The sequence below is a fragment of the Lonchura striata genome, chromosome 30 (genome assembly GCF_050655825.1).
Source record: "Lonchura striata isolate lonStrDom1 chromosome 30, ASM5065582v1, whole genome shotgun sequence".
Taxonomy (NCBI): Eukaryota; Metazoa; Chordata; class Aves; order Passeriformes; family Estrildidae; genus Lonchura; species Lonchura striata.
Window position 1 is genome coordinate 8,650,578 of NC_140732.1, and position 11,639 is coordinate 8,662,216.

General features: G+C 60.2%; 1 protein-coding gene across 1 annotated transcript; it reads right to left on the reverse strand.

The window, feature by feature from the left end:
• Nucleotides 1–306: 306 nt before the first annotated feature.
• Nucleotides 307–10,796, reverse strand: CLPP (caseinolytic mitochondrial matrix peptidase proteolytic subunit). The gene is made up of 7 exons (XM_085563347.1): nucleotides 10,680–10,796; nucleotides 9,295–9,390; nucleotides 8,601–8,672; nucleotides 7,033–7,129; nucleotides 4,373–4,560; nucleotides 1,913–2,018; nucleotides 307–588 (listed from the first exon to the last, which is right to left on the reverse strand). Exons 1-7 carry the CDS (start codon nucleotides 10,695–10,697, stop codon nucleotides 386–388), a joined length of 780 nt encoding a protein of 259 aa, XP_085419473.1. The 5' UTR covers nucleotides 10,698–10,796; the 3' UTR covers nucleotides 307–385.
• Between the last annotated feature and the right edge of the window lie 843 nt (nucleotides 10,797–11,639).

Genomic DNA, 11,639 nt, shown 5'->3' on the forward strand with positions numbered 1-11,639 from the left:
CCCCAATCCCTCCCCAAAATCCAGAAATTCTCCACGAATTCCTCTGGAAAATCCAGAAATTCCCCACAAATCCGTCCTGAAATTCCCCCCAAAGCCCTCCCCCAAAATCCCTCCCCAAAATCCGGAAATTCTCCACAAATCCCTCCCCAAAATCCCTCCCCAAAATCCAGAAAGTCACCTCAAAATCCATATAACTCCCCCAAATCCCTTCCAAAATCCATAAATTCCCCCGAAATCCATAAAACCCATCCAAAATCTCCCCAAATTCCCCAAAATCTCCCCAAATCCCCCAATTTCCCCAAAATCTCCCCAAAATCTGCCCCAAATCCCCGGGCTGGCTCTGCTTTATTTCCGCAGCGGCGCGGCTGGCTCGGGGCCGGGGGGCTCAGGAGGCCGGGGGTCCCGGGGGGGGTCCCGGGGGTCCTGGGGAGGGTCCTGGGGAGGGTCCCGGGGGTCCCGGGGAGTCCCGGGGCAGCAGCCGGGGCTCGTCCTGCCCCCGGGCCGGGGGGTGCACCAGCACCTGGTCCAGCAGCCCGAAATCGCGCGCCTCCAGCGGGCTCAGGTACCGGTCCCGCTCCATCGCCGCCTCTGCGGGGTCAGGGTTCGGGGGTTCGGGGGGATTTGGGGGGATTCGGGGGATTCGGGGGGATTCGGGGGGATTCGGGGGGATTCGGGGGGATTGGGGATCCCGGGGGGCTTGCGGGGTGTCCCTGGGAGGGTTTGGGGGGATTTAGGGATGTTTGAGGGGGGTTTGGGGTTGTCCCGGGGCAGTTTTGGGGGTCCCTGGGAGGGTTTTGGGGAGATTTAGGGATGTTTGAGGGGGGTTTGGGGTTGTCCCGGGGCAGTTTTGGGGGTCCCTGGGAGGGTTTTGGGGGGATTTAGGGGGGATTTAGGGATGTTTGAGGGGGGTTTGGGGTTGTCCCGGGGCAGTTTTGGGGGTCCCTGGGAGGGTTTGGGGGGATTTAGGGGGGATTTGGGGATGTTTGAGGGGGGTTTGGGGTTGTCCCGGGGCAGTTTTGGGGGTCCCTGGGAGGGTTTTGGGGGCTTTAGGGGGGATTTGGGGATGTTTGAGGGGGATTTTGGAGTCCCTGGGCAGTTTTGGGGGTCCCTGGGAGGGTTTTGGGGGGATTTTGGGATGTTTGAGGGGGGTTTGGGGGGTTCTCTGGGGGGTTGGGGAGGGTCCCTAGGGGTTTGGGGGGTATTAGGGGGATTTTGGGGGGATTTTGGGGTGATTTTGGGGGGTCCCAGGGGTTTTTGGGGGGGTTTTTGGGGGTCTCTCACCGATGACGGGCAGCGGCTGCCCCGTGTGCTTGGCGTACAGCCCGTTGATCTGGGGGGTTTGGGGGTCCTGGGGGGTCTGTGGGTCCCAGGGGAGGTTTGGGGGTCCCGGGGGGATTTTGGGGGGTCCCAGGAGGATTTTTGGGGTGATTTTGGGGTCTCTCACCGATGACGGGCAGCGGCTGCCCCGTGTGCTTGGCGTACAGCCCGTTGCTCTGGGGGGTTTGGGGGTCCTGGGGGGTTTGGGGGTCCCGGGGGGATTTTGGGGGGTCCCAGGAGGATTTTGGGGGTGATTTTGGGGTCTCTCACCGATGACGGGCAGCGGCTGCCCCGTGTGCTTGGCGTACAGCCCGTTGATCTGGGGGGTGTGGGGGTCCTGGGGGGTTTGGGGGTCCCAGGGGAGGTTTGGGGGTCCCGGGGGGATTTTGGGGGGTCCCAGGAGGATTTTGGGGTGATTTTGGGGTCTCTCACCGATGACGGGCAGCGGCTGCCCCGTGTGCTTGGCGTACAGCCCGTTGATCTGGGGGGTTTGGGGGTCCCGGGGGGTTTGGGGGTTCCTGGGGAGGTTTGGGGGTCCCGGGGGGATTTTGGGGGGTCCCAGGAGGATTTTTGGGGTGATTTTGGGGTCTCTCACCGATGACGGGCAGCGGCTGCCCCGTGTGCTTGGCGTACAGCCCGTTGATTTGCCGCTTCAGCTGCAGGATCTCCTCGGCCTGGATGGCGATGTCGGTGGCCTGGCCCTGGGGAGGGGATTTGGGGGATTTGGGGGGTTTGGGGGGATTTTGGGGGGATTTTGGGGGGTTTGAGCAGCCCCCCTCCTCCCCCAAATCCCCCTTGGGCTCCCCAAACTCCCCTGTGACCCCTCAAACCCTCTTGGGACCCCCCCCAAATCCCCTCCAATCTCCCCTGTGATCCCCCAAACCCGCTTGGGACCCCTCAAACGCCCCTGGGACCCCCCCCCAAACCATGAAATCCTCTGAAAACCGTCCCCAAATCCCCCTGTGACCCCCCCATAATCCCCCCTGGACCCCCCAGGACCCCCCAAACCCCCCAAATCCCCCTGTGACCCCCCCATAATCCCCCCAAACCCCCCCGGGACCCCCCAGGACCCCCTCAAACCTACCCGCGCCCCCCCTGAGGGCTGGTGCACCATGATGTGGGTGTCCCCCAGACCCCCCCAGGACCCCCCAAACCCCCCTCAAACCCCCCCAAATCCCCCCCAAATCCCCCCCAGACGTACCCATGCCCCCCCCGAGGGCTGGTGCAACATGATGCCAGTGTCCCCCAAACCCCCCCAGGACCCCCCAAACCCCCCCAAACCCCCCCTGTGACCCCCCAAATCCCCCCTGTGACCCCCCAAAGCCCCCCAAATCCCCCCCAAATCCCCCTCAAACCCCCCCAAATCCCCCTCAAATCCCCCCAACCCCCCCCAGGACCCCCCAAACCCCCCCAAAAACCTACCCGCGCCCCCCCCGAGGGCTGGTGCACCATGATGCCAGTGTCCCCTAAACCCCCCAAACCCCCCCAGGACCCCCCAAACCCCCCAAATCCCCCCCAGGACCCCCCAAACCCCCCAAATCCCCCCCAAATCCCCCCTGTGACCCCCCAATCCCCCCCAAATCCCCCCAAACCCCCCCAAATCCCCCCCAGACGTACCCGTGCCCCCCCCGAGGGCTGGTGCACCATGATGCCAGTGTCCCCCAAACCCCCCCAGGACCCCCCAAACCCCCCCAAACCCCCCCTGTGACCCCCCAAATCCCCCCTGTGACCCCCCCAATCCCCCCAAACCCCCCCGGGACCACTCAGGACCCCCCAAACCCCCCAAATTCCCCCTGTGACCCCCCAAATCCCCCCCAAGCCCCCCCAAACCCCCCCTGTGACCCCCCAAATCCCCCCTGTGACCCCCCCAATCCCCCCCAATCCCCCCCAAACCCCCCCAAACCCCCCCAGACGTACCCGTGCCCCCCCCGAGGGCTGGTGCAACATGATGCCAGTGTCCCCCAAAGCCCCCAAATCCCCCCTGTGACCCCCCATATCCCCCCCAAACCCCCCCAAACCCCCCCAAACCCCCCCAAAAACCTACCCGCGCCCCTCCCAAGGGCTGGTGCACCATGATGCCAGTGTCCCCCAAACCCCCCCAGGACCCCCCAGGACCCCCCAAACCCCCCCAGGACCCCCCCAATTCCCCCCCAAACCCCCCAAATCCCCCCCAGGACCCCCCAAACCCCCCAAATTCCCCCTGTGACCCCCCAATCCCCCCCAGACGTACCCGTGCCCCCCCCGAGGGCTGGTGCACCATGATGCCAGTGTCCCCCAAACCCCCCCAGGACCCCCCAAACCCCCCAAATCCTCCCTGTGACCCCCCAAATCCCCCCTGTGACCCCCCAAATCCCCCCCAAACCCCCCCAAATCCCCCCCAAACCTACCCGCGCCCCCCCCGAGGGCTGGTGCACCATGATGCCAGTGTCCCCCAAACCCCCCCAAACCCCCCCAGGACCCCCCAAACCCCCCCAAATCCCCCCCAAATCCCCCCCAAACCCCCCCAAATCCCCCTCAAACCCCCCCAATCCCCCCCAAATCCCCCCAATCCCCCCCAAACCCCCCCTGTGACCCCCCCAATCCCCCCCAAACCTACCCGTGCCCCCCCCGAGGGCTGGTGCACCATGATGTGGGTGTCCCCCAAACCCCCCCAGGACCCCCCAAACCCCCCCAGGACCCCCCAAACCCCCCCAAATCCCCCCTGTGACCCCCAAATCCCCCCCAAACCCCCCCAATCCCCCCCAGGACCCCCCAAATCCCCCTCAAATCCCTCCCAAACCCCCCCCAATCCCCCCCAAACCCCCCCAAAAACCTACCCGCGCCCCCCCCGAGGGCTGGTGCACCATGATGCCAGTGTCCCCTAAACCCCCCAAACCCCCCCAGGACCCCCCAAGTCCCCCCCAAACCCCCCCAAATCCCCCTCAAACCCCCCCAATCCCCCCCAAGTCCCCCCCAAACCCCCCCAAATCCCCCTCAAACCCCCTCAATGCCCCCCAAATCCCCCCAAATCCCCCCCAAATCCCCCTGTGACCCCCCCAATCCCCCCCAAACCTACCCGTGCCCCCCCCGAGGGCTGGTGCACCATGATGCGCGCGTTGGGCAGCGCGTGGCGCAGGCCGGGCCGCCCGGCCGCCAGCAGCAGCGAGCCCATGCTGGCCGCCTGCCCCACGCACCAGGTGCACACCGGGCTCAGCACGTACTGCATGGTGTCGTAGATGGCCAGCCCCGAGGTCACCGAGCCGCCTGGGATGGAAAAATGGGTGAAAATAACCCGAAATCGGGGTGAAAATACACCAAAAATTGGGGTTTATACAGCCCCGAGGTCACCGAGCCGCCTGGGATGGAAAAATGGGTGAAAATAGATCGAAATTGGGGTGAAAATACACCAAAAATTGGGGTTTATACAGCCCCGAGGTCACCGACCCGCCTGGGATGGAAAAATGGGTGAAAATAGATCGAAATTGGGGTGAAAATACACCAAAAATTGGGGTTTATACAGCCCCGAGGTCACGGACCCGCCTGGGATGGAAAAATGGGTGAAAATAACACGAAATTGGGGTGAAAATAACCCAAAAATTGGGGTTTATACAGCCCCGAGGTCACCGAGCCACCTGGGATGGAAAAATGGGTGAAAATAGATCGAAATTGGAGTGAAAATAACCCAAAATTGGGGTTTATACAGCCCCGAGGTCACCGAGCCACCTGGGATGCCAAAATGGGTGAAAATAACCCGAAATTGGGGTGAAAATAACCCAAAATTGGGGTTTATACAGCCCCGAGGTCACCGACCCGCCTGGTACATGTGGATGGGATTCTGTTGAACCCCAAATTTGGGTTTTTCACCCCAAAATTCGGATTTTTGCCCCCAAACCCACCGGGGCTGTTGATGTACATGTGGATGGGTTCCTGTTGAACCCCAAATTTGGGTTTTTTCCCCCAAAATTCAGATTTTTAACCCCAAACCCACCGGGGCTGTTGATGTACATGTGGATGGGTTTCTGTTGAACCCCAAATTTGGGTTTTTCACCCCAAAATTCAGATTTTTGCCCCCAAACCCACCGGGGCTGTTGATGTACATGTGGATGGGTTCCTGTTGAACCCCAAATTTGGTTTTTTTCCCCCAAAATTCGGATTTTTGCCCCCAAACCCACCGGGGCTGTTGATGTACATGTGGATGGGATTCTGTGGAACCCCAAATTTGGGTTTTTCACCCCAAAATTCGGATTTTTAACCCCAAACCCACCCGGGCTGTTGATGTACATGTGGATGGGTTTCTGCTGAACCCCAAATTTGGGTTTTTCACCCCAAAATTCGGATTTTTGCCCCCAAACCCACCGGGGCTGTTGATGTACATGTGGATGGGTTTCTGCTGAACCCCAAATTTGGGTTTTTCCCCCCAAAATTCGGATTTTTGCCCCCAAACCCACCGGGGCTGTTGATGTACATGTGGATGGGATTCTGCTGAACCCCAAATTTGGGTTTTTCACCCCAAAATATGGATTTTTGCCCCCAAACCCACCGGGGCTGTTGATGTACATGTGGATGGGTTTCTGCTGAACCCCAAATTTGGGTTTTTCACCCCAAAATTCGGATTTTTGCCCCCAAACCCACCGGGGCTGTTGATGTACATGTGGATGGGATTCTGCTGAACCCCAAATTTGGGTTTTTCACCCCAAAATTCGGATTTTTGCCCCCAAACCCACCAGGGCTGTTGATGTACATGTGGATGGGTTTCTGCTGAACCCCAAATTTGTGTTTTTCACCCCAAAATTCGGATTTTTGCCCCCAAACCCACCGGGGCTGTTGATGTACATGTGGATGGGATTCTGCTGAACCCCAAATTTGGGTTTTTCACCCCAAAATTCGGATTTTTGCCCCCAAACCCACCGGGGCTGTTGATGTACATGTGGATGGGTTTCTGCTGAACCCCAAATTTGGGTTTTTCACCCCAAAATTCGGATTTTTAACCCCAAACCCACCGGGGCTGTTGATGTACATGTGGATGGGATTCTGTGGAACCCCAAATTTGGGTTTTTCACCCCAAAATTCAGATTTTTGCCCCCAAACCCACCGGGGCTGTTGATGTACATGTGGATGGGATTCTGGTGAACCCCAAATTTGGGTTTTTCACCCCAAAATTTGGATTTTTAACCCCAAACCCACCGGGGCTGTTGATGTACATGTGGATGGGATTCTGCTGAACCCCAAATTTGGTTTTTTCACTCCAAAATTCGGATTTTTGCCCCCAAACCCACCGGGGCTGTTGATGTACATGTGGATGGGATTCTGCTGAACCCCAAATTTGGGTTTTTCACCCCAAAATTCGGATTTTTGCCCCCAAACCCACTGGGGCTGTTGATGTACATGTGGATGGGATTCTGCTGAACCCCAAATTTGGGTTTTTCACCCCAAAATTCGGATTTTTGCCCCCAAACCCACCGGGGCTGTTGATGTACATGTGGATGGGTTTCTGCTGAACCCCAAATTTGGGTTTTTCACCCCAAAATTCGGATTTTTGCCCCCAAACCCACCGGGGCTGTTGATGTACATGTGGATGGGTTTCTGCTGAACCCCAAATTTGGGTTTTTCACCCCAAAATTCGGATTTTTGCCCCCAAACCCACCGGGGCTGTTGATGTACATGTGGATGGGATTCTGCTGAACCCCAAATTTGGGTTTTTCACCCCAAAATTCGGATTTTTGCCCCCAAACCCACCGGGGCTGTTGATGTACATGTGGATGGGTTTCTTGTTGCTCTCGGACTGCAGGAACAGCAGCTGGGCGATCACCAGGCTGGCCAGGCTGTCGTCGATCTGGGGGGATTTTGGGGGAATTTGGGGCGATTTTGGGTCATTTGGGGGTTTTTATGCATTTCTGGCAGTTTTTTTAGGGGGGGTTTCGGTGGGTTTTGGGGTGGTTTTGGGTGTTTTGAGGTGTTTTTGGTGGGTTTTTGATGGATTTTGGGGGAATTGCTGTGGGGGTTTTTGGGTGTTTTGGGGGTTTTTTGGGTTTTTAAGTGTTTTTTGGGATGTTTTTGGTGGGTTTTGGTGGATTTTTGGTGGTTAGGGGGATTTTTGGGAGATTTCTGTGGGGTTTTTGGGTGTTTTGGGGAGTTTTTTGTGGGGTTTTGGGGGTTCAGGTGTTTTGGGAGGTTATTGGGTTTTTAAGTGGTTTTTGGGATATTTTTGGGGTATTTTGGGCTGTTTTGGGATATTTTGGGGTGGTTTTGGGGATTTTTGGGCTGTTTTGGGGTATTTTGGGCTGTTTTGGGGATTTTTGGGCTGTTCTGGAGGGTTTCAGACTATTTTGGGGGTTTGGGGGCCGTTTTTGGGGTATTTTGGGCTGTGTTGGGGATTTTTGAGCCGTTTTGGGGTTTTTGGGCCATTTTAGGGTATTTTGGGCTGTTTTGGGGGATTTTTGGGCTGGTTTGGGGGATTTTTGAAATGTTCTGGAGGGTTTTGGGCTATTTTTGGGGGTTTTGGGGGTATTTTGGGCTGTGTTGGGGATTTTTAGGCTGTTTTCAGGGATTTTGGGGCCGTTTTTGGGGTGTTTTGGGCTGTTTTCAGGGATTTGGGCTGTTCTTGGGGACTTTTGGTCTCTTTTCAGGGATTTTGGGGCTTTTTTGGGGATTTTTGGGCTGTTTTTGGGGATTTTTGGGCCATTTTGGGGACTTTGGGGCCGTTTTGGGGTTTTGGGCTATTTTGGGGGATTTTTGGGCTGTTTTCAGGGATTTTGGGGCCGTTTTCAGGGATTTTGGGGCCGTTTTGGGGATTTTTGGGCTGTTTTCAGGGATTTTGGGGCCATTTTGGGGATTTTTGGGCCATTTTGGGGACTTTGGGGCCGTTTTGGGGATTTTTGGGCTGTTTTCAGGGATTTTGGGGCCGTTTTGGGGATTTTTGGGCTGTTTTCAGGGATTTTGGGGCCGTTTTGGGGATTTTGGGGCCGTTTTCAGGGATTTTGGGGCCGTTTTGGGGATTTTTGGGGCCGTTTGGGGGTTTTTGGGCTGTTTTCAGGGATTTTGGGGCCGTTTTGAGGGATTTTGGGGCCGTTTTGGGGATTTTTGGGCCGTTTTCAGGAATTTTGGGGCCGTTTTCAGGGATTTTGGGGCCGTTTTGGGGATTTTTGGGCCGTTTTCAGGAATTTTGGGGCCGTTTTCAGGGATTTTGGGGCCGTTTTGGGGATTTTTGGGCTGTTTTCAGGGATTTTGGGGCCGTTTTCAGGGATTTTTGGGCCGTTTTGGGGATTTTGGGGCCGTTTGGGGGTTCCTGGGTGCCGGGTACCCACCGGGCCCATCACGCACACGATGCGCTCCCGCAGCAGCCGCGAGTAAATGTCGTAGGCGCGCTCGCCCCGGCCCTGGGGGGAGTTCGGGGGTCAGGGGAGACTCTGGGGGGATTTGGGGGGATTTGGGGGGGTTTGGGGGGGTTTGAGGGGGATTTGGGGGGATTTGGGGGGATTTGGGGGGGATTTGGGGGGATTTTGTGGGGGTAAAACGGGATTTTGGGGGAATTTTGAGGAGATTTTTGGAAGGGTCAGAGGAGATTTCAGGGGGGGCTTTGAGGGATTTTGGGGGTCTCAGGTGAATTTCGGGGGTCTCCAGGTGGGATTTGAGGTCCCAGGGGGGGGTTTTGGGGGTCCCAGGGTGGATTTCTGGGGTCTCCAGTGGGATTTGGGGGTCCCAGTGGGATTTTGGGGTCCCAGGGTGGATTTGGTGGTCTCAGGGTGGATTTTGGGGTCCCAGGGGGGTTTTGGGGGTCCCAGGGTGGATTTCGGGGTCCCAGGGTGGATTTCGGGGTCCCAGGGTGGATTTTGGGGGTCCCAGGGTGGATTTCGGGGTCCCAGGGTGGATTTTTGGGGTCCCAGGGTGGATTTTGGGGGTCCCAGTGGGATTTGGGGGTCCCAGGGTGGATTTTGGGGGTCCCAGTGGGATTTGGGGGTCCCGGGGGGGGGTGGGGGTCCCCGCCCCTCCCCCACTCACCGTCTGCTCCACCACGATGGGGATCAGGGGTGGGGGAGGGGCGGGGGTCGCGCCCGTCCCGTGCAGGCGGCGCCGGACCCCGGCCCAGAGGCAGCGCTGGGGGAGGGGCGGGGTCAGCGGGACCCCCGGAAACCGAGAGACCCCCCCAAAATACAGAGAGACCCCCGGAAACCGAGAGACCCCCCCAAAATATAGAGAGACCCCCCCAAAATACAGAGAGACCCCCCAAAATACAGAGAGACCCCCCAAAATACAGAGACCCCCCAAAATACAGAGAGACCCCCCTAGAACCGAGAGACCCCCCAACAAACAGAGAGACCCCCCTAGAACCGAGAGACCCCCCCTAGAACCGAGAGACCCCCCAAAATACAGAGAGACCCCCCTAGAACCGAGAGACCCCCCAAAATACAGAGAGACCCCCCTAGAACCGAGAGACCCCCCAAAATACAGAGAGACCCCCCCAAAATACAGAGAGACCCCCAGAAACCGAGAGACCCCCCCCAAAATATAGAGAGACCCCCCTAGACCCGAGAGACCCCCCAAAAAAAATCCGAGAGACCCCCCCCAAAATACAGAGAGACCCCCCAACAAACCGAGAGACCCCCCCAAAATACAGAGACCGCCCTAGAACCGAGAGACGCCCCAACAAACCGAGACCCCCCCCCAAAAACCAAAAAACCCCCACCAAAATACAGAGAGACCCCCCCAAAACACCGAGACCCCTCCCCAAAAATCCGAGAGACCCCCTAGAACCGAGACCCCCCCCAAAAACCGAGAGACCCCCCCCCAAAAAACAGAGACACCCCCCAACAAACCGAGACCCCCCGCTAGAACAGAGAGACCCCCCAAAAACCGAGAGACCCTCCCCCAAAAAACAGAGACACCCCCCAACAAACCGAGAGACCCCCCCAAAATACAGAGAAACCCCCCCAAAACACCGAGACCCCTCCCCAAAAAACCGAGAACCCCAAAAAACCGAGAGACCCTCCCCAAAAAACCGAGAGAACCCCAAAAAACCGAGAGACCCTCCCCAAAAAACCGAGACCCCCCGCTAGAACAGAGAGACCCCCCAAAAAACCGAGACCCCCCCCAAAAATCCGAGACCCCCCCAAAAGAACCGAGCGACCCCTAAAAAACCGAGAGACCCTCCCCAAAAAACCAGAGACCCCCCCAAAAAACCGAGAGACCCCCCAAAAAACCCCCCAAACCCCCAGAACCGGAACCCCGCTCCCCCACCCCGGGACCCCCCCGTTCCCCCCGCCCCTCCCCCACCCCGGGACCCCCCCGTTCCCCCCGCCCCTCCCCCACCCCGGGACCCCCCCGTTCCCCCCGCCCCTCCCCCACCCCGGGACCCCCCCGTTCCCCCCGCCCCTCCCCCCCCTCACCGCCGCCCCCGGCCCCATCGCGCCCCGGAAGCGCTCGGCCCCACGTGACCCGCGCGCGTGACGTCACTTCCCGCCGGCCACGCCCCCTCCGCAGCCCGCTCAAGCCCCGCCCCCCTCCCTCGGGACTACATCTCCCGTCGCGCCCCGCGCCGCGGCCGCCATGACGGCAGCGGAAGATGCGCCCAGGGCTCCTCCGGCACCGCCGCAGCCGGCCCGGCCGCGCTGCGGCTGTTTGGCAGCAATTGTGGCCCTTTGCCATCCCGTATTGCCCGGCGTTAATGAACCCCCCGCCCCCGGCGGCGCCACTGAGGGAGGAACGCCGTAATACCAGCCCGGCGGCGGGGCCACGCCTCCGTGACGTCGCGAAGCGCCTCAGCCGCCGGGGACTACATCTCCCGGCGGCCCCCGCGGCTCGCGGCGCGCTCGGCCCTCGCGCTGATCGGCGGCCGCCTCAGCCAATGGCGTGGCGCCAGCTCCCCACGCGGCCCCGCCCTCCACCCCTCCCTCAGGAAGCGCTGATGGACGCGCGGAGCGACCAATCAGGCGAGGGAAGGGCGGGGCTTGCGCGGAGCGACGCGCGGCTCGACCAACCAGCGCGCGCCGGCGGAGCGCGCTGACCAATCGGCGCTGAGAGGCGGGACTCGCGCGGCCGGCCCCGCCCGCCGCCGAGGCGGGTAGCAACAGTTGCCCCGGTGAGGGACCAGGGAGGCCGCCATAGCCACGGTCACCGTGGCGACCGCGCTCCGGCCCGGCCCGGCCCCTGCCGCCGCCGCCCGCCGGCCCGTCGGGCCCCGCCGGCAGCAGCAGCCGCGGCAGCGGCGGCGGGCGGAGCCCCCGCGGGGCCCCGGCGGCGGCCGCGGGCAGGTGGGTCCGAGCGGCGCCGCCAAAATGGCGGCGGGGTGGTGGGGGGGGGGGGGGAAGGGGGGGATCGCGGGGGGGGGGGGGAGGGGGAGGGGGGGG

Coding starts and splice junctions, on each gene's coding strand:
- CLPP (XM_085563347.1), bottom strand. Junction 8,673..9,294: donor CCATCGTGGTGGAGCAGACG/GTGAGTGGGGGA, acceptor AACTCCCCCCAG/GGCCGGGGCGAGCGCGCCTA. Junction 4,561..7,032: donor CATGTACATCAACAGCCCCG/GTGGGTTTGGGG, acceptor TTTCCATCCCAG/GCGGCTCGGTGACCTCGGGG.